The sequence below is a fragment of the Desmodus rotundus genome, chromosome 8 (assembly GCF_022682495.2).
Source record: "Desmodus rotundus isolate HL8 chromosome 8, HLdesRot8A.1, whole genome shotgun sequence".
NCBI lineage: Eukaryota > Metazoa > Chordata > Mammalia > Chiroptera > Phyllostomidae > Desmodus > Desmodus rotundus.
This window is the reverse complement of record NC_071394.1, coordinates 60,126,496-60,154,182: the sequence shown is the minus strand read 5'-3', so window position 1 is coordinate 60,154,182 and position 27,687 is coordinate 60,126,496. Positions and strand designations below refer to the sequence as shown.

Here is a 27,687-nt window from a genome sequence, read left to right as displayed (position 1 = left end):
TCTGTGAGCGAATGTGGGGCCACCGGGTCTGCTAGTGCTCAGACTGCCTGCGCCATTTGTCCCACACTCCGCCAGTCTTGGTCCCACCACAGCCATGTGAGTCCTCTCCACCCCGGTGCCCGTCTCCGCCCCTCCTACCAGTCTGGATGGATGTTTATTTTTTATTTCCTTGGTGTCGGACCCCCTTGCCATTCCATTCTCTGTCAGTTCTGGTTGTGCGAGGAGGCGCAGTGTGTCTACCTACGCCACCATCTTGGTTCTCTATTAACGTCTTTTTTACGGTAGCCATTCTAATAGGTGTGAGGTGGTATCTCATTATAGTTTTGATTTGCATTTTGCTGATGGCTAATGATGTGACCATCCTTTAATGTACTTATTGGCAATTTGCATATCTTTGGAGAATTTTTTATTCAGATCATTTGTTCATTTTTAAATTGGGTTATTTGTCTTCTCATTATTAAATTGTAAGAGTTCTTTATATATTATAGATACAAATCCTTTATCAATCAGAAATATTGTTACGGAAAAATGACTCAGACGAAGTTGTAGGGTAGCAAAGTGGAGTTTATTTACCCATGCGGACCCAGAGGAGGCAGTCTCCAAATTCTGGGCCCCGAGCTCTGACCTTCTGGGGTTTAAATAGTCCCCTGCTCCCTGCCTACGTGGCAAAGCAAGGTTACAGAAGCCCAAAGCGGAAGTTTGGTCTAGCTACCTTATCTGGTAAAAACAAGGACAAAGCACAGAAGCTTAACCCGAAAACACAGGAGTTTAACACAGAGGTTGCCTGTCACAATATGATTTTAAAATATTTCTTCCCACTCTGTGAGTTGTCTTTTCACCTTCTTGCTGGTGTTCTTGAAGCCTAAGTGTTTTGAATTTTCATAATATTCAATTTACTTATTTCTTTTGCTCCTTGTACTTATGGTGTTAGGTCTAAGAAACCATTGCCTACTCCAAGGCCAAATAGATTTAGGTCCATGTTTTCTTGTAAGAGTTAGTAAGTTTTAAGCCCTTACACTTAGGTCTTTAAATCTAAGTGTGTGATTTGAGGTAAGGGCTATCTTCATTTTTTTGCGTGTGGATATCTGATTAGATTAAAAGACTATCCCTTGTCCCCCAAATTGTCTTGGCAGTTTGTCAAAAATCAGTTGACCTTAAATTGGGAGTATTCATTTGGGCTTTCAATTATATTCCATTGATCTGTATGTCTAAATACTATGGACTGACTGTATCTCCTCAAAATTTTTACGTTGAAGCCCTAGCCCTCAATGTGACTGTATTTAGATATAGGGCCTTAAAAGAGAAAATAAAGGTTAAATGAGGTCATAGGTGTGGGGTCCTGCTCTGACAGGACTGGTGTCCTTATAAGCAGAGACACCAGAGATGTCTCCTTCTCTCTCTCTATGCACAGAAGAAAGGCCATGTGAAGACAGAGCAAGAAGTTAGCTATCTACAAGGCAGGAAGGGTAACTTCATCAGAAACCAACCCTGACGGCACCTTAATTTTGGACTTCTATCCTCCAGAACTGCGAGAAAATAAAATTTCTGTTGTTTAAGCCATATAGCCTGTGGTATTTTGTTGTGGCAGCCTTTATCATGTCTCCTAAGTATTTTTTTCTTATTTGTAGTGTTTATGACCTTGTTGGGCATTTTTGCTCTATGTAAGTGTTTACATGTTTACATGGTTGGATTTATTCACCTCTTCCTTTCTAGGTTCTATCTTGGTACCAAGTTCATGTTCTTAATCACTGCTGATTGCTGCCTCTCTTGTAATTAGGCTCTTTAGGCTTGAATAGACAGATATGATTGGTTTACCTAAGTCAGTAGGTTTTAATTATAAGAATTCATAGAGAATAAGAATAAGAAAAATAGGATTAACCACCTAATTAGTGTGTGTTGTGTTGTTGGGACATAGCAGAAGTCCAGGAGTTAGTCTGTCTGTAGGTCTGTTGTCCCCTTAGAGATAGTATTCCTCCCTTGGTCTCTGCTGTGACATTCTCCCCTGAGACTCCCCCCACCTTTTCTGCTGCTGAATGACTTGAACCTCGTGGCTTTTGCTCAGTCATTGCTCTGCTTATGGCCGGTCCTCTCTCTCTATGTCATTGTGACTTCTGTTCCCATTACTAAGTACTGACTCCCTCAAAGTCTCCAATTTAGTCTCCTGTCAGAGAAGATGACATTAATTGACAATCGGTGGTCCGGTCACAGTTCATTGGAGACCACCCCAGAGATTTTCTGTCAAGACTCTAAGTCTATGAATTGGCTGCTCTTTGAACTTGGGGTGGGCCTCCTAACCAGTTGGATGTGGCTTCTAATGTGGGGTCAAGTGGTAAAAACTAGGACAGCTTCTGTGTTTAAAAAGGTTAAAAAGCTTAAAAAATGCAAGGGACAGGAATTTTCAAAATCCAAAGAGAACATAAACGACAAGAACCTCACTTGGCCTGACTAGCAAAATGTACAGCTCTTCTGTAGGAAACTTGGCTCACCCAGTGCCATGCATAAGCTCCCATCAGTAGAGAAGAGGTGACTCAGACATGACTAACCACAGCACAGGGAAGGTGGGGAGCCGGGCACTTGGCAGAAGATAAGCCTTTGGAGTGAAGCCCACTGTGCCTGTGGATTCGAGGAAGCAGTTGAAACAGAACACCATTGCAGAGGCCCTGGAGGGTGGCATCTCTGTGACAGTGGGCTGATACTGTTAGATATCGGGCAGGGCATTCCGAGAAGAGGGGATACACGAGCAAAGGCAGCAGGAAGCAGAGGAAATAGTGACTCCCTGGATTTCTGAGTCTGATTTAGGGAAGTTAAGGACGGGAACGGTCAGTTAGTGTCCAGAACCCCTAGAGAGTGCTTGGACTTGATTTGATATACAGGAGGGAGTTGTTGAAAGGTTTGGAGCTGGGTGGTGACTTTGATTCAACAAATATTTATTAATGTTAGACACTGTTCTGGGAACTTTGGGATAGATCAGTATATAAAATAAACTAAAAAGAAAGAAAGAAAGAAATTCGTACCCCTATATAACTTATGTTCTATTAGGAGGAGACAGTCGCTGATCAAAATGTCCAATTAATATATTACATAGTATGTTAGGTAATATGTGTTGTTACAAATTAAATAGAGCAAGGTAATGGGAACTGGTTACATGGGGGTGGGTAGGAGAGAGCACAGTTGGGATTTTAAGTAGGTAGGCAAGGTAGAGTCAGCGAGCAGGTGGTAGATGACAGGTAGTTCAGTGGGGAGAACAGTCTGGGAAGCCAGGTTCTATGGCATTGAATGTGGAGTGGGGGGGTGGAGAATGTGGAGACAAGCAGATCACTCGTGTGAATTGATTTGATGCTTCCCTTTGGAAGTGGAATTTCTTTTCCACTTGGATGTGTTCTTTTGTACCTTAGCAAAGTCCAGCAGTTAACTAGCCTGATAAGTTCTGCTTTGGTTTTTTTTAGATACGGACAGGTACGACTCTACTATTATTCTTTACCACCAGGAGCCCATTGTTTCTTGCAGTGTAATCATGTCCACCCAGATGAGAATCACTTGGGATGTGAGTTAAAAATATGGCTGCCTGGGCCCTGCCCTAGACCTTCGTGGAGGTGGAGAGGGATGCTGGGTAGGAACACAGGTTTGAGACAGTCTGTTACTGTAATAGCACAGCACTCAATAAGCCTTAGCTTGTCAGGTGACTGAAAAGAGCTGACTCCTACTCATTTTGGAGACACCACGTGGTGAACTGGCCTTTACTCGTAGCCAGAATGAGCCTTGATTCAGGTGGAGTTTCTCAGGGAGGCAGATTCTGGCTTCTGTGGTTAAAACATCTTGGTTTTAGATGGAAGTTTTGAAGGCATCCACCATCTTCCTGCTTCTCTCCCTCTGCTTGATCTTAAGCCTCAGAGCAAATGCTGTAAGAAGTGAGTTTGAATAGTGTTTTTGGTTTTGCTTTGAAAGTTAAAAAAATGTGGCAGAGAAAAGTTGTTAGGGCCTGGATCAGTTTGTTGAAAGCAATTGTCATCTTACTAAGGCTGTCACGTTCAGCACAGCTCCTGGCCCCCAGAGCTGGTTTCTGTGCCACTCCGCCCTCTACAGTTCTTTTCTTTGAATTTCCAGATTCCAAAATTGGGAGGCCAGATTTGCTGAGCGGATTATCTTTCTAAATCAAATCCTCTAATGGAGAATCTGAATTTGGGATTGCTCTCTGTTTTGATCAACACACCGGTTAAATGTTTAGAATGCTGCTTCATGGAGATGCTGGGGCTGTATCTGCCTTCTAAGAAATCCATGCAAAGAATGCGGCCGCCAGTAGTGATTTTATCTTTGGGCAGGGCTGGGTTGCCATCTTGCTCAGCTCTTTTTACTGTATTTTTCCAAGAAAAAAAGTAAAAGATACTTGAAGGATCAAGTGTAGGCTTTGAATGTGGTGTCCTACTTCTGTATTGAATTAGAAGCCTGCTTCTGTTTAGTTTTAGAAAGATGTAGACCCCTCGCTGGTATTATGAGCCACCTTTGCCTGCGGGGAAACATTCTTTGAAGATGATAATACTCTCCCATTAGTTTAGTTATACTCTTCCTTTAGCTAGGAAGTAGGCATTCAAACCACCATGATATTTAGAAAATGCACTGGAGGAATTTAACCAGATCTGCCCAGGTGATTGTCTGCTTTGCGCTTGATCATTAAGTCATCCTTTATTTTATCAGGAGCTCAGGCCTGACCTGGAAACAACACATGAAGGTGCTTTCTGTGGTCCTTCAGGAGCCCCAGCAGATGAGTTTCACTGCCCTGGGTGTTTTCCCCCAGGTAGAGTGGCCAAGCAAGTGAAACATTTTTTTAAATTAATAGATTATTTTTAGAGCAGTTGTAGGTTTACAGAAATTCAATAGATAGTATTGAGAATTCCCATATCGCCCCCCCCCCCCCCAGTTTCCCCTATTACTGTGGTACATGTTATAATTGATTAACCAATATTGATACATTATTATTAAAGTCCATAGTTTACATATAAATGTCTAAATACTCTGCTGTACACCTAAAACTAATTAATAGTAAATGTCAACTGTAATTGAAAAAATGTAAAAACAGTAAATCAGTTTGGTGATCAGTTAGTAGTCTTAGCCATATGAAATAAAATTATTAAAGCACGCACCTGGCTCTTTATTTGGAACTTTCAGGGACAACGTGACAGTGACCGCGCGTTCCAGAGTTCTGGCTGCTGCCCAGGAGAGCATGCGCCACTCGTGCTCCCTTCCCGCCTGCATCTTGAATTATCCTGCCCTTTACCCCTGAGAGGGCTTACTGAAATAAAGAACATCTCGTGCTGTTTTGATAGATATCTTTTTGGTAATTGTGTGATAAAACTGAGAAAAGTCAGTAAGGAGCCTTCACAACAGTAAATACAGGTGTAAAAGTCAGATGTTTCTAAGTGTCAAGTTTGCAGCCTGTGCGAGGAGTCAGAGAGGCTGTGTGCAGCCTCCTAGTGATTCGTTCGGTTCAGAGGTGATGCGTAGCATTGGTGTTCTACCTTAAAAAGGAAATACGGGAGATCTGTCTTTGAAAGGGAAAATGTGTGAATTGTGTCATTGGAAATGGCATTTCTTAACCAGAGTTGTAGGTTCAGATAGAAATGCCATACATCTTGGCATGAGACTATTTCTTAATAAAATTTAGGGTAAAATGGGCAACATTCATGTTGTGTATTTTTTGAATGGTTGCCCATTGGGGAGGCCTAATTAAGTTATTAGGGTTTGAAAGCAGCTCAGCTGCCTAAACGCCTGACTTGGTGGTGGAGTGTTTGGAGTATGTTTGTTATGCCTCAGCTTGCTGACAGTGGAAGTTCATGGCCAAATATTAATTTTAAATAAAGTGCCTGCTGATCTGGAGCAACTCCCCCATTCCCTGAAGGAAAAATGTTGCATATGAGCCTATTGTTGCTGGGAATAGCTGGGTAAAATCTGGTCTGCCAGCTCATTTACCCCCTTAAAGTTCTGATGGTCGGGTGTGTTTATGCCCCTCCCAAGCTCTCCTTACACCCAGTCAGCAAATTAGAAGCATGTAGCTTGGAAGAAACCTCTTTATCTTCCAGTAATCTCACTGTGGAGACCATTGTGCTCTTAAGTACATTGTTAATACTGGTAGGTGGAGTAGCTTGTTTTCATTTCCTTATTCCGCAGCCTAGTTCCAGACGGTTTAAGTGGCTGTAAGTCCAGTCTCTAAGTAATTCCCCTATTGAAAAGACCAGACAGGTGTGCGCCTTGTCGTGGCGTAGCCAGTTCTGTCTCCTTTCTAAACGTGCACACTTTGTGACCTATTAGGGTAGCAGGAAAACAGAAACACACACCGCCAAAGCAAAACCTCTTTGGCTACAAAATCTGTCTTATTTGCAAAAAGCGATACCTGCTTAGAAAGTGCCAAGACCACGTGGAATGACAAGTATTGAGAATTTGCTCAAGCTTTTATCCTAGGCAGATCCAGCTGCTGCTGCCTAAAGGAAGCATTACCAATCACCTGAGCTTGTCCAAAGGCAGAATTTCGGTCCCACGCCAAACCTGTTCATTCAGAAGGAATCTGTCCTTGAACACAGTGCCCTGGTGGTGTGTGAACATACGAGTTTGAGAACTTTTCCCTTGAGCCTGTCATCATGGAAATCACCAGGGCAAGGAGGGACCAGCAAACTGAAACTCAGACTCTCTTTATAAAATGAAAACTTTGGATATTGCAGTTAATGATCTGGGTACCTAAGGAATATTGAACCATCTTTCTATTATTTTCTGATTTGCTAATGAAACTTCCTCAGTCTGAGAACAGAAACATGACCCGAATGGATAAAAGGTGGTTTCGTGGAAACAGTGAAACCTTTTTGTACATTTTGGAATCTAGTCAAGATGGAGAATTTGGGAATTTTTGAGATTTCTCAACATGTCCTGGTTTTCCCAGTTAAAGGCTCAACTGGAAAATATGTTTGAAGATAGGTTGAGGGGTGAATGAAGTCTTGTTATCATTGTAAGTCTTGCTTTTTAATATTTTTCTAAGTTTCCTAGCATATCCATTGGACATGAATTCAATTTCAGTTATTTTGGGAAGGCAGAAAAACACTCCAGCTAGAATGTTGGGATTACCTGCCAAGTGAGAATTTCCTTGCAAGTTAATTGGTCAAGTAAATGGGTTCATACTTTGTAGGAACTGCTTTATCACTTAAAGCAGGGGTGTCAAACTCATTTTCACTGGGGGCCACATCAACCTCGAGGTTGCCTTCAAAGGGCTGAATGTAATTTTAGGACTGTATAAATGTAACTACTCCTTAACTAGGGGCAAGGAGCTTGGCGCTGCCGCCAGGTAGAAACAAGGTGCCAGGCTGGATAAAACAAGTTGGGGGGCCGGATATGGCCCACGGGCCTTGTGTTTGCCACCTATGACTTAAAGAATGTTTGAACCCAGGCTGCTGTGGCTCAGTTGGTTGGAACGTCTTCTTATAACTGAGGGGTTGCAGGTTTGATTCCTGGTCAGGGCACATGCCTGGGTTGTGGTTCAATCCCTGGTCCAGGCCGGAGCATCTATGTAATTCTAGGTTGAGGCATGTGCAGGAGGCAACTGATCCCAATTGATGCTTCTTTCTCACATTGATGTTTCTCTCTTTCCCTTCTTCTCTCTCTAAAAGCAATAAAAAAATATTTGTACATTAGTCTAAATAAGTCATCTCTGTTTGCTAGTTTGTGCATTTTTTTCTAGAGACGGGCTCCAAAGAGGGTAGTTTTTTCTTATTTTATTCCAAGCCACAATAGGCTTTCCCCTTGGGATGGACAACACAGGGAAAAGGTGCTGGAATTCCCACAGAGGATTTCCTACAATGAATGTAAAGTTTCTAATCTGAGCGCTCACATATTTTTAAAAGAAAGCCAAGATGTTCCAGTCTCATCAGAGACTCCTGCTGGTGAGCGGGACCAAGGTCCCTGAACTGTCTCCGTCATCTCCTGCATGACACACCCTACAAACAGACCCTGCAAGACGTTGACTGGTCCACCACCTCTTCCCTGCAGTGGCCTCTGTTTGCCGTCTGTGTCCCGTCATCATTCTGATTACAACTTTTTCGCAATATCATCAGGGCACCATGTCCCACAGCAGTTTTTAAGTCTCTGTAGCTGTTTTGAAGTCTCTGCTCCCATTTTTCCTGTGATATTGGTCACTCAGGGTTTTCTTCCATGTTTCTTTTTTTTTTTTTGCTTTTTAAGACCACTTGAACCAAACTGCCGGAGTTTGAAACCAGGCTTCACCACTTGTTACCTGTGTCTCTAGGGCAAGTGTCTTAACTTCTGTATACCTTAGTTTTCCCATCTGTAAAAGGGGGTGGAACTAAAGCCTATCCTAGAGGTTTGGTGTGAAGTGCACAGAAGGAACATCCGGCACGTAGCGAGGGTTCCTTAGGGATGAGTCATGCTGCAGTCACGTCATCATCGCCAAAGGGTGTTCCTGCCCCTGTGCAGGCTTTGCAACCTGCCTCCCCCTTGCAGTCATTTATTCCTGTTTTCTTTCTTTCATAAGGTCTCTCTTCTCTTTGGGATTTTCCTTGACATTTGCAGGTTTCACATGTTGATATCTTTGTCCTTAACCTTTTTCAGAGCCCTAGAATTCAGTTTCTAACAGCTGGCTGACTGTTGACCTTCAGAAGTCTTCTGAGTATTATAAACCAAACCTGCCTGAACGGGATCCATTCTTGGGTCACCTGAAGGCTCCTTTCTCCCTCCTACCATGGATCTCTTTGCCGCCATTGTAATTAATGCTGCCACTGGCTTACACAACTCCCACTGGGAAGCCAGTTACAGTTGGGCTCCAGAATCTTGGTGATCCCTCCGTGTGTCTCATGGTATGTCTTTGCTTTTCTGTTCCCACTGTGTTCCTGGAGCACACTCTTGGCATTAGTCCACTCAGGCTGCCATATCCGAATGCCACAGATTAGGGGCTTAAATAACAGAAGTTTATTCTGTCACAGTTGTGGAGGCTGGAAGTCCAAGATCAAGGTGCCAGCCGGATTGGTTTCTGGTGGGGATTCTCTCACAGGCTTGCAGGTGGCCTTTCCTTGTATGTGTGTGTCTCTAGTTTCTCATCCTCTCCTTACAAGCATATCATTCCTATTGGGTTAGGGCTCCACCCATGATCTCATTTCACCTCAGTTGTCTCCTTAAAGGCCCTATCTGCAAAATACATTGTGGATTCAGATGTAAACATATAAATTTTGGGGAAGGACACTATTCAGTCCTTAGAAATAGTTTCACTGATTTCCCATGTCCCCTCTGTAATCTGTCTTCGGGTGGTGACAGCAACTATCTTTCTTAAGTACAGCTCTGAGCATCTCCCGCCTGTTACTAATAAGATGACTTAGATGCAGGGTGAGGGAGATTATTGTGAGGTGTTGGACATTTCTTATTCAGTTCCTGACATTTACTCATCTGGAAATTGGAGAGGACATCACTAACTCCGTGTTGCTGTAACAATGAACTAAATGCTAACAAATATTCTCCCTAAAATTGTGGTCACACTCCTCAGCAGGGCCTCCATCACCAGGTCTCTCCAAATGTGGTCCCCACTGGCAGCCTCCCATCACCTGGAGCTTGTCAGCAACGCAAGTTCTGCATTGTAAGGAGACTTTCAGGTGATTTGTATGTGAGGTCCTGGCTCCTCACTTGGTTCTTAACCACAGTCCACTTTTCTCTTGCTCCAGAAAGGACACAAGCCTTGAGGCAGACCACCTGGTTTCACATCCTAGCTCTTCATCTACTCAGGGGTATCCAACCTTTTGGTGTCTCTGAGCCACACTGGAAGAAGAAGAATTGTCTTGGGCTACACATTAAACACACTGTGACATGTAATCACAAAAAAAATCTCATAGCATTTTATGTAAATTTACGATTTTGTGTTGGGCCGAATTCATAGCCATCCTGAGCCGCATGCAGCTTGCAGGCCGCAGGTTGGACACCCCTGACTGCAGCTTTGGTGGGTATGGATGTTTGCAGAAACTGGATTTGCTTTGTTCCCATCTGAAAAATGGGGACAGTCCCAGCACTTGCACAGCATTTTGGAGGCTTACTAGAGAAGGTGTGTGAGGGAGCATCTACTCTTGTGATTTTCAGTTGAATTTTATATTTAAAGCTAAGTTCTCTTGTGTGTATGTGATTATTTTACTCCTTTTTGTGTGTTTTTTTAAATCAAAGTTTGCTTATTGTGGCACTGGTGGCGGGGGGGTGGGGGGGTGAGCTGTGAAGGAGGTGTTCACTAACTCCCAGCCTCTGTGCCTCCCGGACAGTCTAATCCTGACTGTCTTGCAGCGCTCGAGGCCGGGCAGGTTCACACGGGATTCGGGCAGATGGAAGAAAATCCGCAGAGCCGTGGGAATGCCTGGCATGCCTTTATTCTCGGGTGGGGAGCCTGCTCATGGGAGCCCACTCTTGAGGTTATATGAATACTGCTCAGTCATAGTTGCCTGGACATCCCGGGGAGGGAGCCTGACTGACTCCATTTCCCTACACTGACGGTGGAACGTCCTCCTAGCCGTCTTCCAGAAAGTTGTGACCAGTGAAGGACTCGGTGGTGAGACTTCTTTATCACAGAGGGCCAATCAACTGCTGCTTCAGTGGAAGGTGGAGCAAATCCTTTTAGCTCTCAGAAGTGGCTGGGAACCAAGATGGATACCTGTATATCTGTCTCTGTAGAGAGTTATTATAGGGAATTGGGTTACATGATTATGGAGTCAGAGAAGTCCTGATCTGCAGTAGGCTTCAGTGTAAAAATTCTAGGCCAAGGCCAAGTCCAAAGGCAGAAGACTGATGTCCCAGCTCAAAGACAGACAGGCGGAGAGAGTGAACTTTCTCAGCGTTTTTGTTCAGTGCATGTCTTGAACAAATTTGAGGAGGCCCACTCACATTGGGGAGAGCAATCTGCTTTGCTCTGCTTTGCTTAACAATTCAAATGTTAATTCTGTCACAAATCACCTCACAGACACATCCACAATAACGTTTAATCTAATATCTGGGCATTTCATGGCCCAGCCAAATGGACATGAAAATTAATCTTTACATATGGACTCTTGGACTCCTGTTTTCACCAATTTATAATTTTGCTGTTATTGATTAGGTTGGTGGTTAAGTTGTCCTGTATTTGGCCAGCTGGAGCACCTTCCAGCTGGCTGCTGTGGTGACACATCCACTGATTCTGATGCCACTGGCCTGCCTCTCCTATTGGGCAATGACATCGTCTGTCTGTGTGCCCTGTAGGCCCCCTGCTGGATTTTTGTATGTGCCTTACAGCTTTTACATCGGGCCATCCCTTAAGAATCTTTCAAAATTAGGGACAACCTACTGAGAACTATTTAAGTGATGTGTTAATGGACAGGTGGAAACTTAATATTCTTTATAGCCATTTATGCTTTCTCCATTTCCATTTGCAAATGCATGAGTCACCTAATGGGTTGTTGCTCTGTAGTGTGCCCTTTGCTGGCTAGACTGTTAATGGTTGCGCTGTCCAGGGGCGCCCCCTGCTGACACTGCTGTACATAAACACTTTTCTGGGGTTGGGCCACATGGATTTCTCCTGTTTTCTTTCTTTTGGTATCTGTCTGTCTCTTTCTCTCTCTCTCTCTCCAAACATTACACATTTATGGGTCATATAATACAAAGAGTTTTGGAGTCTTCTTTGTTTACTAAATGTTTCAAGAATATCTTTCCCTGTAAAATACACACATGTTCACATCATCATGTTAATGTTTGTGTAATTTTATATTATATGGGTATTCTGTTTAGCATTTAAATAATTTTCTTTTTGTAGGCATGGGTGCTTGTTCTTTTTCCATTATAGGTAGCACTAGAATGAACATCCCTTGTACTCATACCATTCATATGTGACTTATTAAGTTGAGCTTGATGATAAGGTAGGAATTTGACAGGAAGAAATATAGGGAAAAAAGCTCTAGTTTGGCCAAGTTCAAAAATGTATTCAAGAAATAGGAATACCAAGTCTGAAACATGGTGGGGGTAATAGCGGGAAAGGGTTCGGAAGTAGGACTTTTTCTACTGAAATGATAGAATTCAACCTGAACCATAAGTGAAGTAGCACAGAAATTTGTTTATAACTGGGAAGCCAGGGTAGGTGGATCGAAGGGCTCAGATGCAGCTGCTCCATCCCTTACCTGTCTCTTTTCTTCTTCTGTCCCTTCCCAGTCTCAGCACTGGGTCTGTTGCCTGTTTACCTGGGCAGAGAAGGCACTGCCTGGCCCCTCCAAACTGGCATCCAACAGCTCAGGTTCCAGAGGCACTTTCTCTCATTACACGTCCTGTGAACATCAGGGAAGGTCTGTAGGTGGCACTGTTTGGGTCAGATATCCCTTAGGCCCGTCCCTGTGAGCTGGGGGATGGGAAGCCTGCATGGGCCTGATCTGAAGCACAGTAGTGGCTAGAGCCAGCACATAGGTAGGAACTGTGGTGGACTCTGCACTGTGGAGCGGATGAGGTGGCATTGCTCAAGGAAAGGAGGGTGCCGGATAGACACCAGCAGGCATCTACCAGGTCAAAGATGTGGGCGTGTCTCTATCAAAACAGTCCAGTTAGGTCTGAACAAGGGTGTTGTCAGTGACAAACAGAAGGAGGAGAGGACACAAAAGGAATAGAGTGCAGGTTGGATGTGCAGCTCTGGTGGGTGCCACCGTAGAGAGCAAGAAGACTTGGGAATTATTCCTCTGAGGCGAGGCCTCTGTGACTCAGGATGGCAAACCTGGACATAGGAACGTCATGAGCAAAATTGGTGAATTCAGTCTTGTGCATGTTGATTTTGAAGTACTTTTGGAACACCCATGTGGCAATGTCCAGCAGGACAGGACCAAATCTTACTTGTTTTTTCCTCCTTTGGGTCTATAGAAAGAAATAGAAAGAGCTGCCACTAAATCCAAGGTTTCCTCTCTCTTTCCTGGACTGTAGCAGTATACTGCCTCTGAGTCCTCTCTATTTTAGCTCTTTCTATATACAGTACCTCCTACATCCCATTTCCAGACTGATCTTCATAAAACTTTATCCTGTCTCTACATGGCTCAAACACCTTAAGTGGCTTTTTTTGCATACTGTATTGAGTATAAAAGTTGGTCTCTCAAGGTCTTTAATGGTCTGTCCCTAAGCTACATTTTCATTTTTTTTTTCCTTACCACTCTGTTCTCCTTGGTACCTGAATCTTGAGTCAACTGAATTTCTGCCATGCCATTGACATACACCATGCTTTTCTCACCTTTGGCCATCTAGAAAGTGTTGCTAGACATTCTAGAATATCTTGACAAGGATCTGACCAGAGAACTGTAGCAAAGAGACAGGATGTTATATATCAGTCCTGGGATTGTACCCAAGAAGGTAGGGCAGTAATATCAGACATCACTTAAATTCCAAATCTGCATATTCCACATTGGTCAGATCTAAAACTTAGGGTAGGTACCATAACGGACACTTGGTGCCTACCTGCCAGGGAGGATGTAGGCACAGAGGGGCTGGTGCACGACCCATTCATTCTGTATGCTGCTGCTATGAACCTGAGAGCTAGCGGGGAGAGGGCTTCCAGGATGAGGTGGCATTTCTGCCTGGTCTTGAGAGATGAATGACACTTGCAAGCAGATCCAAGGTGGCATTTCGGGCAGAAGGTGCAGCGTGGCCATCAACATTGCAGGTCAAGGGCATGGATTTTTGAGGGGTAGTGAGAACTGTGGAATAGGTGTGTGTGTGTGTGTGTGTGAGTGTTGATGTCTCTGTCTTAGTTTGGGCTGCTTTAATAAATTTCCATAGACTGAATGGCTTATAAAGACAGACATTTATTTATCACAGTGCTGGAGGCTGGGAAGTCCAGTTAATTTGATTTCTGGTGAGAGCCTTTCTAATACTTGTGTCTCTAGGAGGAAGAGTGGGTATGGAAAACCGCTTTTTCTACCAGTTAGTTAGCGACCAGCACAGAGAGTATTGAAAGGACAGGGACTCTGGTCCAGGGACACAACTGTGGTGCCTGACCTATTGCAGTAAGAGAGACTGTGGATCTCAAGAAATCAGACAGTTCATTCTTTCAGATAATAATAAAAATTAATCTATTTCTAAATATGGAATGAACAGCCTTTATAGTTGGCCAAATTTGGGTGCCTTTTAGGAGAAATATACAGATGGATTTTTTTGTTGTTAAAAATAAACTTTTAAAAATCTTAAGATATAAGACTTGCCAAAAATAGAGTACAACGTGATAGTAACACATAAATAGAATATGAATCACAAGTTGAAATGAATATAGACTTTCTCGGTGCATATGTAGTTTATACTCTAGACACACAGATTGTTTTTTTAATGCTTAACATATTTTAGGTTTCCTCTTTGCTTCCAATCCAGGGAGAGTATATTGAGTTCCTCTTTATCAGGTAAATTTGAGAGGGTAGAAGAGCTTTTTTGTTGTCCTGCAGTGACAGGCCATGTCCCCTAAGGCATGGTCCCCTTTATTTTTACCTGCTTAATAGTAGGCGAACTGTGTAGGCAGAAGCACGCGGCCAGAATTCTTGAGCAAAGACCCGAGTTCCTGTGGAAAAGGCCTGCTAAGGAACTGGTGTAAAGGAAATGGATCTGGTGACTTAGACATTTGATGGGCAGACTGGGGCCCAGTCCTCCGCAGGGCATGCTGAGCAAAGGGAAATGCGCTTTTCCTGCATGTTTGCACACAGGTTTCTTGCACCTGCATGGGCCTGGCCCGAGTTCAACAGAGAAGGTACAGGAAACTGGGCGCTGTGCCTTGAGAGTTGACTCTTCTCTTTGCAGTATGTATAACCAAAACATGGTTTTCCAGAAAAGGACGAGAGGGGAAGGGAGGGAAGGAAGATCAGACTGAAATTTTGTTACACAAGGTCAGACATTACTTTAGAAGAAATGATAGTGGAAATAATTTTATACCAAGTTGTACTTAGAAAGCCAGTGGAAAATGTAGGAAGCTTGGCTTTAGAACTGTGCTGTAATCCAGGTGGAAAAACGCATTTTCCAGATGCCCAGATGGCATTTGTGGGAGATTACTGTCTGGTAATCCTTCCTTGGCCCAGAGGATTAAGTCTTCCCTGGTGTCGCTTTGGTCAGCTGACTTGTTTTAAAAAAAAAAAAAAATCCCTGGTAGTTTCTGTGACTGTGCTAGTGTGTGGCGTTTCTGGAACAGTTGGTACCCATAAGTGGCATTGCAGGACATGGCCCTCCTTTGTTGACCCAGGAAGGTGCTGCTCCCACGGGCTTGTTCCTTGTTGGCCCCAGTGAACAGCAGGGAGCAGAGCCCTTCTGAGGTCATTTATTAAACAAGCCTGCGTTATCTGTGCGTGTGACACTCTGGGAACGAAGCACGAAGGCTAGGAGGCCAGTCACCAAACCCTGCCTGGGTGGACCCTTCGGCCAGTGGAGGGTGCAGCCATGGAAAGCAGTGTGGCCAGAGTGGCCCACAGCTGAAAGACACCTGGTGGTGACCAAACCATGTACCTCACATTCTGCAATGAACTTCAGGGACATGGAGCTGGACGAAGACTACCAGTCCCCATTTGATTTTGCTGCTGGAGTGAACAAAAACTACCTCTACTTGTCTCCCAGTGGAAATCCATCTCCACCTGGATCTCCTGTTCTTCAGAAATTTGGTAACTGAATTTTCTCAAGTTCACTTTGCTAATAAAACCTGGATCCCACTTGGGGTTTGCCTGACTTTGAAATTATTAGTGTAAAGATGGACAAGGGTGTTTCTGTGTTGAAACTGGTGAAGAAAGCTGTTACAGATTTTAAGGAGACAGATGGTTCATTAAATGTGTGCTGTGTGTATATATGTATACACATAATATGTGCATGGATTTTAGATTTTGAAGGTAGTACTGTTTGTATGAGCATGAGTGTTCTTCTGATCACTGAATTCATTGCGCTGATACATAATTGGAAAGGGGGTGTCTGAAGGCCTTTCCAGTCACCTGTATAATTTATGAAGACTCCTCCACCCTAGATTTTGTCTTTGTTAAGATGACAACATTCCAGGTCCTTCTTATGGAGGTTGTTGCGAATCTTGTTCTGCAATACTAGGCGTAACATTTGGAAATACCAGACAAGAGATTTCTTTAGATTGAAAAAATCAAAGCGGCTATTCCTTTGGTCATTCCTGCATCCACGAGCACGAGAGTGTTCTGAGAGCCAGGGCTACTGTGAGGAGTGTCTGGATTCATGAGCACCAGGCAGCACCGAGCTGGGTGCAGCCCAAGCCACTGTCGGGCCAGTTCCCTGTTTTACAGCCGATGCTTGGTGACGGGGAATTGATCTCCTCTGTAACGTGCCAGAGAAGTAGCAGATTTTCTGTGAAGTTCATTTTTTTCTTATAATATTTTGCTTTTTGTAAGTTTAAAAAGTAGGTGATTTAGAAAAAAAAAAGGTAAAGGAGCCAACAAGAAACCTCATTATCAGTGTTTAGGTTGCAGGTTTGCAGCCTTCCCTGAGGGGTTGGTTGCAACCCATAACCACCCTTGGGAGGTAGTTCGGATTTCCAGGCAGGGAAAATGTGGAAAATACCAGTTTAGAGCTGTTCTCTGGAAGTTGGGAGCTGGTAGGCAGTGGCTAGTTGTCTGCTGGGGCCACCTGGGACCTCTGTCATAAAGGGGGTCCTCCCCTATGCCTGGCCTCTAAAAAAATGAGGCCATCCATCCTGACTTCTAAATCCTGTGTGTAGGAAACGCTTTAAGAGCGTTAAGAGCAACACACAGTGGGAGTGGGTGAGTTCAACTCAGTGACAAAGGGAAGCTCAAGTGGCCAGGGTCATGGAAGCTGGGGTCCCAGTGACCTGACTTCAAGTTGACCTCAGGATCGGTGTGCATAGGGTGCAAAATTCTAGGAGGATTCATGCTGCTGGTCTTACTTCTCATCCATTTTCACTGTATCTGTCTCAGGTCCTTTCACTTTCCCAGTTGCCATAGTGGCTACCTTTGGATGTTTTCTGTTAAAACAGAAGTAGTTGGTAGGGTTGGGTATGTAGGGTTTCCAGGCACATTTCCAGCAATTAGTATTTCAGTCCCTAGGAGCAACCTGTAGGAGTCTGGGCTCATGGGATTAAAACCAAAATTATGAAATACCAAGCAACCAACAGAAACCAAATTCAGGTACTCACTAGTGTTTAGATTTAGTGGTTTGCTTCAGTTGGAAAAAAAGGAGGGGGAGAGAGCATTAAAACAAACAGAGACCGCCATAAGGAGTCGTCTAGGAAGAACATGGTGATTTTCAAATACTCAGATGGAGTGGGACCTGGATTAGTCATCCCCAGTCTCCGTTCCTGGGGCCCTGCAGGACACAGGTAGCCTGCCATCTGTTTGAACATCATTTAATGCGTGGGGCCTAGATGGAATGAATTCTTTGTGGTGATTCTCTTCATTTATATGCAGGAGCTCTCAGGACGGATACAACATCAATCTGTTTAAAAGCTCCTGTGGTTTTTGGCCACTATGGATCCCTCCTTCCTTCCTTCCTTCCTTCCTTCCTTCTTTCCTTCCTTCCTTCCCTCCTTCCTTCCTTTCTTCCTTCCTCCCTTCCTTCCTTCCTTTTCTTCTCCTCACCCAAGGATATGTTTATTGACTTTAGAGGGAGAGGAGGGGGGAGGGGGGAGAGAGACAGAGAAACATCAGTGTAAGAAAAAAATATCAATCAGTTGCTTCCTGTATGTACCCCAACTGGGAATTGAACCCGCAACTTTTTGGTATATAGGATGACATGCCAAACAGCTGAGCCATCCAGCCAGAGCACTGTGTATTTCCTTAATCAGCAGACAAGCAGTGCTCAAGGAAGGACTGACGTTCAAAGAACTCCTACTCAGAAAGGCTGGGAACACTGATCTGAAACACAGATTTTTTGATATTTATCCAAAATGCCATCGCGGGGCCATTGAGAAAATAATCAGATTTAATCTATGTACAGAGTGTTCCTAAGAAGCAATCTGCATGCAGGACAGGATGAGGGCCAGTGGCTGGAACAGAAGGAGGTCTTTATCAGGTCGATGTAGCCAGCCCACATTCAGAAATGACTTAGACTTCTTGACCCCCAGCCCTCATCAGTGCAAATGTCAGTGGCTGAAACAGAACTTGTTCTCTCTATGTGTGATGTACTCTTGAGATTTCAAACTGTTCCAGTGATTCTTTTGAAAATACTCATTTGGTCCTGCTAACTGAGTTTTACAACCTATAGTCTGAAAAACACTGATTTCTAGTAAGTTTCAGAACCTGGAATATAAATCCATTAGGGATGTTTACTGATTTTCCCTAGCACCTGGAATTAGTGCTGGTCATCTGTGGCTCAGCAAATATTTGTTGGATGGATGGATGGATGGATGGATGTCACAAAACTGGCAAGGACTGGTTCACACTCCAGTCTGTTTTACAGGTATGAACACTGAGGCCAAGAAAAGTGTTGTGAAGTCCCCACATCACAAAGCCCAATTTTCAGGCCAGTCAGTGGTTGGGTTGTTGTTTTTCTTTAGTTCCCATTATTTTGGCCTCTCTGGTAAATGGATATTATGGACCAGGTTACTCATTCAGGGCATAACCTTTCGTTTGGTCAAGGGTTTTACTAGGGGAGACGGGGGGCTTGTTGATTCTTTATGTGCTGTGTGGACCTGATCATTCCGTCAAGTCTGCAGTAGCCAGTCTGCACAGGTGGGCCCAAGGATGGTAGCCCGGGTCCTTTGTGCCATTTTCTCTTGTGTTTTGTGATCGCCCGCAAGGATAATTTCCCAAGTGATATTTATGTAGGAGCCTTCTTCCTCAAAAAATTTTTCTTGTGTACAGAAGGATGCAGCCCTGGTTTATGAAAAACAAAAGAAACAGAAAAACTTGGGTTATTTCTAGTGGCTTCAGGAAATAGGAGCCATTTAAAAATCTGATATTTTAGTTTTATGCAGTTATATTAAAGTCTAAAAGCAATGAAAAAAAAATGAAAGGGAAACCCCTTAGCCCAGAGCTCTCCTTGTCGTTCTGTTTTATTACCCTTAGTCATTTCTGCTCTGTGTCATCCTCACTTCCTTTTAGGGAAGTGCTGATCACTTCTGGAAAGTTTGTCATGATTATAAATCAGAGCAGAATTCAAGAAATGTAGTCCCCCCACCCCTTGTACCTAGATAGGAAATTTAAGGATGGAAGTGACTTCCTCTCTGGGGACCCCCCAGTCTCTCCATGCCTCAGCTTTCACTTCTCTTGTGGGGTGCCCCATTATGGGTTTTACAGTTGGTTAGGGTTGTAGGGAATGATGGCTCTGACATCATTGACTGAAGATTTCTCCCCCTTTTTATTTTTATTTTTAACATGAAGGAGGTCCATTCTGGAATATCTGGAGGAGGCGATTAAAACATTGAAAATACTACCTTTGCGATTTTTCCTTTCTTCCCCATTCTTTCTGTGAGGTGGTTTTCTGAGGTAAATTTTGGGGAGGGTGGCCTTTTTTGGGGTGAGAAGTTGACTGCCGTTCAGGGCCCTGCTGTCTGAGCTGAGTCTGGGGTGGATCTGGGTCTGTAGCCTGCTTTGCCTTTATGCCTTAGTGCTGTGTGCATCCCCTCCTCAGCCCCGGCACCGCCCAGCTAGTCCCCTGGGTTCTTGGGTCTTTCTCAAACGGATTGCATCAGGGTTCCTTGGCTTTCCTGTTCCTTGTTGCCTCTGCACTACAATGAGTTATTTTTCTCTCCTATTTTACTGATCTCACCATGGGCAAACCTGTGAAAATTACAGCTGCAAGAAATGAAAAGTTTTCATGGCTTGTGCTACTGAATCTCTTTCTTCTGAAGAGAATCAGTGTCAAATAGGAAGTATCAGATGCTCCCTCGCCTTAAGTCCATGAGTTTCAACCTGGGGTGGTTTTGTCACCCTCCCCCCCACCCCCAACTATGGACATTTGCCCACTACAGGAGCTGATGTTGAGGTGACTTTGGTTGTCAGAGCTGGATGTTGGGAGGAACAGCTACAGACATCGAGTGGGTAGATGACACTTGGGACGATGTACAGAAAAACCCCCACTACAAAGAATTACCTGGCTCAAAATGTCCCTCATGCTGTGGTTGAGAAACACTGTCTTAAGTGGGTCCTCTGTAGTTTGGGCCTCTTAAGAGGAACCACTTTGGTGTGGGGCCCTTCAAACATCCCCTTGCCTCTCCTGGGATTCTGTTACATCCGGAAACAAAGACCAAGCACAGACTTATAAGAGGAAACATATCTTTACCTTGCGATCTTTTTTGGGTATTACCACTAATGATATTTTGAACTATAATTTTACCTTTTTCTATGTCTCTAGGTTTTAAAAAAGGGGGGTACATATTCTCTCTTGTTTGTGCTAAAATAAAATAATCCCTAGAAACTGGTTTCTTGTTCCTACTCCAGTTTTACAACCATTTTAGCCTCTTTGAAGATTAGGAGAGGTGGAGCCAATTTTGTTGCCAGAGTAGCTTCTGGGGCTTGATTAAATCTCTGACCAATCAGAGCCTTCCCTGTTCGGGCGCTGACTACCTCTCTTCTACAGTGTTGCGAATGCCCCACCCAGACCACGTGCACGTGGCTTTCTACACACTTTCTCTGTAACGTGAAGGTGGGTGGCCTACTCCAAATATAACAACGACCTTTGGATAGGTTATGGGACACAAGTTGTATTTTTTTTTAGAAAAGTGACATTTCATTTATTTTAAATAGAAAAGCCTCAGGTGAAAGCAGTGAGGTGAAAATGAAATATAAAAAATAATAAGCTCAAGATGTAAGGCAGATAATGAGAAAATTGAGTCCTTACCTTTGCCCCTAACCCGCTTGTGGACCTTCCTGTAATTCACGTTTGGGGTGTGTCATTGAGTGTCTGTGTGCCGGACCCTGGGCAGAAGGCACCACAGCGAAAGATGCAGGATTGGAACTCGGCTGGGGTCCTGGGTTGCCAGCCTCGTGGTCTGTGTCTCAAGTGAAGTATATGTTACACGTAGTGTGTTATACCCAGAATGGGGACTGGGTCATGTGGTCCAGGTAATCCTCCAAGGGCAGGAGACACTTAAAACTGATTTGTTGAAATGAATGGGACCTGGAGACAAGGAGGGGGGTTTCAGGAAGAGAAAACATGGGCAAAGACAAAAAAAGGGAAAGTGCTTTGGAAAGAGATGGTGGAAGTGATTGTACAACACTGTGAGGGTAACTAAATGCCACTGAATTGTACATTTAAAAATAGTGAATATGGCCAGTGCTGTGCTAGATATTTACCACAATAAAAAAATTAAGTGGGCAACAGAGTATGGGAGGTAGTTTATGTTATTTTACTTTTTGAGTTAATACATTCTGTTGGTGGGTGGGGGCGGTAGCATGAAGTGGAGTGGGTGGGCCTCAGATGTCAGGAGCAATGAGCTTTACGAGGAGGCGGGTGTCATGGAGGAATTAAGGCAAAGGAGTGCTGAAGTCAGGGTCATACACAGGAGCTCACTGTGGTAGCAAAGTGGTCAATGATTGGAGTGGACAGAGACCATCAGGGAACTTTGGGGGCAAGAGTCTAAGCAAGAACCAGTGGGACCTTGAGCTGAGGCAGGATGGTGGGACTGGAGACGAGCCATATCCCAGAGAGGCCAGGAAAATCCAGGGAGGTGGGTGGGAGGTACTAGAGGAGCAGAGGTGTCAGGCCAAGGTTCACAGCTGGATGCCTCAATGTCACATGTGACCATGACCAAGAACTGCTCTTAGCTAAAGGGGTGGAAGAAGGACAGAGGCCAGGTTGCAGGGGATTGAGGAGAGATGGGAAGTAAGGAAGTAAGCCTGTGAGCCAAGCTTCATAGAGGGAAGAGGAAGTAACTGGGGTGACTTGCAAACATGGGAGAGGTGGGAATGACAAATCCTTACAAAACATTAACATGTGTCCACTCTTCTACATGAGTATTCTTATAAAAACCCAGAGGGCTATCTGGTATTACCTTTTTGTTTTTCTTTAACAGGGAATGGTTTGGGGGCTCAGTTTCTTAGGGCTATTGCGACAAAGTGCCATAAACTCTTGTTTAAAGAGTTTATGAGTGGCTTAAACAACAGACATTTCTTTTATTTTATTTTATTTTTTAAAGTAATTTTTAAATTTTTAGTTACAGTTGATATACAACATTATATTAGTTTCAGGTGTACAATCCAGTGATTAGATATTTATATAACTTACATAGTGATCAACCCCATCAGTCTAGTACCCGTCTGGCACCACACATAGTTATTACAATATTATTGGCCATGTTCCCTGTGCTGTACTTTACCTCCCGTCACTGTTTTGTAATGACCAGTTTGTACTTCTTAATCCCCTCACCTTTTTCACCCAGCCTCCCAACCCCCTCCCATCTGGCAACCATCAATTTATTCTCGGTATCTATGAGTGTATTTCTGTTCTGCTTGTTTGTTTTTATTTTTTTTAATTCTACATATAAGTGAAATCATATGGCATTTGTCTTCCTCTGTGTGACTTATTTCACTCAGCATAACACCCTCTAGGTCCTTCCATGTTATTGCAGATAGCAAGATTTCATTCTTTTTTATGGCTGAGCCATTCCATTGTATATAAGCACCGCTTCCTTATCCATTCATCTATTGATGGGCATTTGGGTTGCTTCCATATTTTGGATATTATAAATAATGCTGCCATGAACATATGGGTGCATGTGTCTTTTAAGTTTAGTGTGAAACAACAGAAATTTCTTATATCTCAATTCTGGAGGCTGCACATCCAAAATCAAGCATTTGGCAGGGCCACTTTCCTCTGGCACTGACGGAAAGCCTCCCCCGACTCATTCTAGCTCCTGGTGGTGGCCAGCAGTCCTGGGCTTGTGGCTTCATCACTTACACTCTGTCTCCATCATTACACAGTGTTCTCCGTGTTTCTCTCTGTCTCTGTAACTTTAGGAGATGTTCTCTCTGGGTCTGTATCCAAATGGCCTTCTTCTTAAAAGGATGCCAGTTTTGGAAGAGGGCCCACCCTAATCTAATAGATCTCATCTTAACCTGACTATACCTGCAAAGACTCTGTTTGCAGGTACTAGGGGTTAGGAAGTCAAATGTATCCTCTCATGGGACGCAATTCAACCCACAATATCATCAAATTTTAAAGTTCATGCTTCTCTCTTTTTATTCTTTAACAAAATCTGTCTCCAGTTTCTTTTTCTTTTATACAATGAAATGTTCGAACTAAATGATGCAAAATTCTTTTCATATCTAAAATTGTATGACAATGGCCACAAATATTTTACTTGATCACAGAATGTCTTGAAGGAAGTGGTTGGTCTTAATTGGATGAAAGGTCAAGGACTGTTGGGGTGGGTGCTCCAACATGGGAGGGTGTGGGCTGCGCCGTAGCAACTGAGCTGGGAGGTTCTCACCAGACTCTCCATCGTGACTTTATTGTAATTGTAGGTTCAAAAGTTGTATAAAAAAGGCTTTGCTTCCTTCCCTGGTTGATGTTTTGGGGAGTATGTGATGAGTAGGTGGTTGTCTATGGGCATGTAAAGAGAAACTTTGAATAAATCCATTACCAATAAATCAGTTCACATGAAACATTTGTTAACACTTGCTCTGTTCCAGGCACTGTCCTCAGATGAAAAGATAAGGGTGTGACATCAGGACTTTATATTCTAGAAGTAGAGATGTGTTCACAACTCAAACCTTTCCCCTTTCTTCCTCATTCTTCCTAAACATTCCTTGCTTTATGCACGTTCCCGCGGAAGCTAGAAATCCCAGAACTTCATTTTCCTCATATTACTCACAAGTTCCTCAAAGTCTGAAGGATCATATTCCAGCACATCTAAGACTACAGAATTTTTTAACCCTTTTTTAAATCTTAAAAAACAAATTTATTATCTCACAGTTCCCATGAGTTGGTAGTCTGGAAGACACCACAGATTTCAAGATTTTAAGATTTAATGTTAAGATTTTAATATTACTTTATGTTTCATTAAGGGGGAAATTTTGCTTCAAGTTAAACTAAAAAATGCTTTATTTTCACTTCAAATTTTAATTTCATCATGCTCATGAACATTCTTTTACATTTATTGAGATACATACATTGACCATAACACTCCTGTGCACGCTTTTTAAAGAAAAGTAAATGAAAGTTTCCCAAAACATCTTTACATGCCCTAATGTGCCTGAATTGCTTGTCAACTAGGAATAACCCATGTCATTTTGTTTATTGAATAAATCACAATAAGCCTGTGATGTGGCCTTTCTGAAAAGAGAGGAGTGTGATTGTTCAAGCCACTCATACCCGTTTTGGAAAGTTTGAGGCACGGTTACAGGTGGTAAAACAACTCCGCCCCAAGGACTGCTTACCTGGCTGGTTGTACATTGCATCTCAATTCAAAGATGTACAAGGAAAACCTTTGTCTTAGGTTTGATAGGGACGAACCTTCTGGTCTCTGTCTTCTCCATTGCTCCCTGGGCAATGGACTCCCACCTGGCCACCCATCCCAGCTGCCTGTCTGTGGGTTCCAGCTTCCCTTTGGACTCACCCTTCGACCTCCCTGCTCACTGGAATTTCTCTAAGAATAAAGGTGTGTGAAGAAGGGAGAGTTCAGAGTCAGAAAGACCTGCCTTTGAATCTAATTTCTGTGACTGCACAAATTACTTACCTCAGAGGGCCTCAGTTTCCTAATGGAAATAAATACTACTCCAGTGCTTTTGGTAAGATTCTTTGTATTTATTTTTTTTTCTTTAAAAAAAATTGTTCAATTACAGTTGTCCCAATTTTTCCCCTTGCTCTATCCAGCCCCCATTCCCTCGGTCAATCCCTAACCTGTTGTCCATTACCATGGGTCCTTTGTACATGTTCCTCGGCTAGACTCTTCCCCTTCCTTCCCCAATTTTCCCTCTCCCCCCTCCCCTTTGGTCACTGTCAGTTGGTTCCTTATTTCCACGTCTTTGGTTCTATTTTGCATATTTGTTTTGTTGATTAGATTCCGCCTATAGGTGAGATCATATGGTGTTTGTCTTTCACTGCCTGGCTTATTTTACTTAGCATGATACTCTCCAGTTCCATCCATGTTGTCCTGAAGGTTAGGAGCTCCTTCTTTCTTTCTGCTGTGTGGAATTCCATTGTGTAAATGTACCACAGTGTTTTGATCCACTCATTTACTGATGGGCATTTAGCCTGTTTCCAGCACTTGGCTATTATAAATAATGCTGCTATGAATATTGGGGTGCATAGATTCTTTGGAATTGGTGATTCAGGATTCTTAGGGTATAATCCCAGCACTAAAATCACTGGATCAAAAGGCAATTCCAGCTTTAGTTTTCTGAGGAAATTCCATACTATTTTCTACAGTGGCTGCACCAGTCTGCATTCCCACCAACAGTGTGCTAGGGTTCCCTTTTCTCCAGAACCTCTCCAGCACTTGTTTATTGATTTGTTTGATGGCCATTCTGACCAGAGTGAAGTGGTATCTCATTGTGGTTTTAATTTGCATCTCTCTGATGGCTAGTGATGCTGAGCATCTTTTCATATGTCTCTGGGCCCTCTGTATGTCCTTCTTGGAGAAGTGTCTGTTCAGGCCCTTTGCCCATTTTGTAATTGGGTTGTTTGTCTTCCTAGTGTTGAGCCATATGAGTTCTTTATGTATCTTTGAGATCAAACCCTTGTCCAAGGAAAATATGTTCTCCCATATGATTGGTCCCCTTTTCATTTTGCTGATGTTTTCTTTAGCCATGCAGAAGGTTTTTAATTTGATGTGTCAGTCCCATTTGTTTATTCCTTTATATCCCTTGCCCTAGGAGACATACCGGTGAAGATGTTGATGTGTGGGATATCTGACATATTACTGCCTATGTTTTCCTCTAGGACTTGTATGGTGTCATGACTTATATTTAAGTCTTTTGCCCATCTTGAATATATTTTGGTGTATGGTGTAAGCTGGTGGTCTAGTTTCATTTTTTTGCACATAATCTGTCCAGTTTTCCTATTTTTTATGACATAACAGAAATCTCCTTGGCTGGCTGGTGTAGTAGGCCTCAATAAATATTCATCCTCCTCTACATTTTAAAAATGGCTTTCTATCAGATTCTGAGGAAGAATATTCAAATTAATAATCAAATAAGAATTTTTGGATTACTTACAGTTGTATGTATACAAGGTCTATCTGGAAAAAGCCAGCTATTGCTAATATAATGAGAACAATTTGCTTGGCATTGATGTAACCTGGCAGCTAAGGAGAGTGGACTGGACTGCACATGCATGAACATTAGTGACTTCATTGTACTAGTCGGGGGGGGGGGCAGTAAATGCCATTGGGTGAGCATGTGTACTGTGTGGCCATCACATTCAAAATGACTGAGTGAGTAAAGCAACGAATCTACATCAAATTTTGTGTTAAGCTTCAACATTCCTCCATTGAAACAATTTGGATGATTCAAAAGGCCGCAGCTGTGGGCAACTTGGTATTGGTAGCTTCATCACAACAATGCACCCACTCATGATTCATATCTTTTGCAGAGATTTTTGGTGAAACATCAAATCACCCAGGTGACTCGACCTCCACTCTAGCCCAGATTTCGCGTCCTGTGATTCCTGGCTTCTCCCAAAACTAAAATCACCTCTGAAAGGGAAGAGATTTCAGATGGCCCATGAGATTCAGGAAAATATATGATGGACAGCTGATGGTGACTGGGAGAACTATGTGAGGCCCCAAGGTGCCTACTTTGAAGGGGACTGAGACATCATTGTCCTATGTGCAATGTTTCTTGTATCTTCTTCAATAAATATCTCCATTTTTCATACTCCATGGCTGGATACCTTCTGGACAAACCTTGTACATTAACATGCTCCCATTTCCCAACTTTCATGTGAGTGAGAAATTAAGATATTTTCTCCCAAAAGCCAGACTTCATCTCCACAGTAAATACTGCACTCTTACTGAACATAGAGGAAATGGAGTAATATCTAGAAAAACCTCCAAGGCACAATTTGGATTCACAGGTTTGAGAAACTGTCTATTTGGACATGATGAAGTGATTGCTTTTGATCTAATGTACCAGGTTCTTTTATTGGTACAGGGTCTTATTTATTGTTGCTTCTAAATAGCATCCCAAGTATATGACCTGTTAGCCCCAACTCTTGTCTTTATTTGTATTTTGGAAATCAGTGATTTGAACCATGTGCCATAAAATCAAACCGTCTAGGTTCAGAATGGTAACTGCACCATGTTTTCAGATGTCACCATGGGCAAGTCACTTAACTTCTGTAAGCTTCAGATTCCTGACCTGCAACTGGTAAGAGTGATCCCGCATCATGGATGTGTTGCACGAGCATGACGTAATGCACTCAGAGCACTTAGTTTAGACGTGGGTATAAATAGCGTGCACTCTGTGGTGGCTGTGGTTATTAATAATTTTCCTAATTCGTGGCTGTCATGCTGTGCTGCTGATCTCAGTAGCTACCATCCTGTTCTCCTTCATGTCCTTTATTTTTCATGCTCCCCCCACCCCGTCCTCACCTTGAAACCTCACCTTTAAATTATAATATTGATAATTTGCTGCCACCTGCAGGCTAATGTGGAAAAAGCAGATCATGTAATTATGTGCTAACTTTTCTTAGATTCTGAATATAAAATCTCAAGGTCATTTTGGAGATCCTGAAGCCAACTGTGGTCACCCCACAACCCCATTTTCTAGAACATTGTTTTCCCCTGGTACT

General features: G+C 43.2%; 1 protein-coding gene and 1 long non-coding RNA gene across 9 annotated transcripts in view; one reads left to right on the top strand and one right to left on the bottom strand.

Annotated features, from left to right (window-relative positions):
* Positions 1–27,687, top strand: part of TPD52 (tumor protein D52) — an 86,273-nt gene that overhangs the window by 38,155 nt on the left and 20,431 nt on the right. For 5 of the 8 annotated variants that reach the window (XM_024578341.3, XM_024578340.3, XM_024578339.3 and 2 more), the window contains exon 1: positions 15,509–15,647. The exons of 1 other annotated variant lie outside the window; for it this stretch is intronic. In XM_024578341.3, coding sequence (XP_024434109.1) covers positions 15,509–15,647 — 139 coding nt within the window. Of the gene's footprint in view, positions 1–15,317; positions 15,648–27,687 lie in introns of those variants that run through there. 2 more of the 8 variants (XM_053930027.2, XM_045186142.3) reach the window with 2 other exon arrangements.
* LOC128781522 (uncharacterized) overlaps positions 15,643–27,687 on the bottom strand; it is a 37,161-nt gene continuing 25,116 nt past the window's right edge. The window contains exon 3 of the long non-coding RNA XR_008427516.2: positions 15,643–18,827. This is a non-coding gene — a long non-coding RNA (uncharacterized lncRNA). The remainder of the gene's footprint in view (positions 18,828–27,687) is intronic.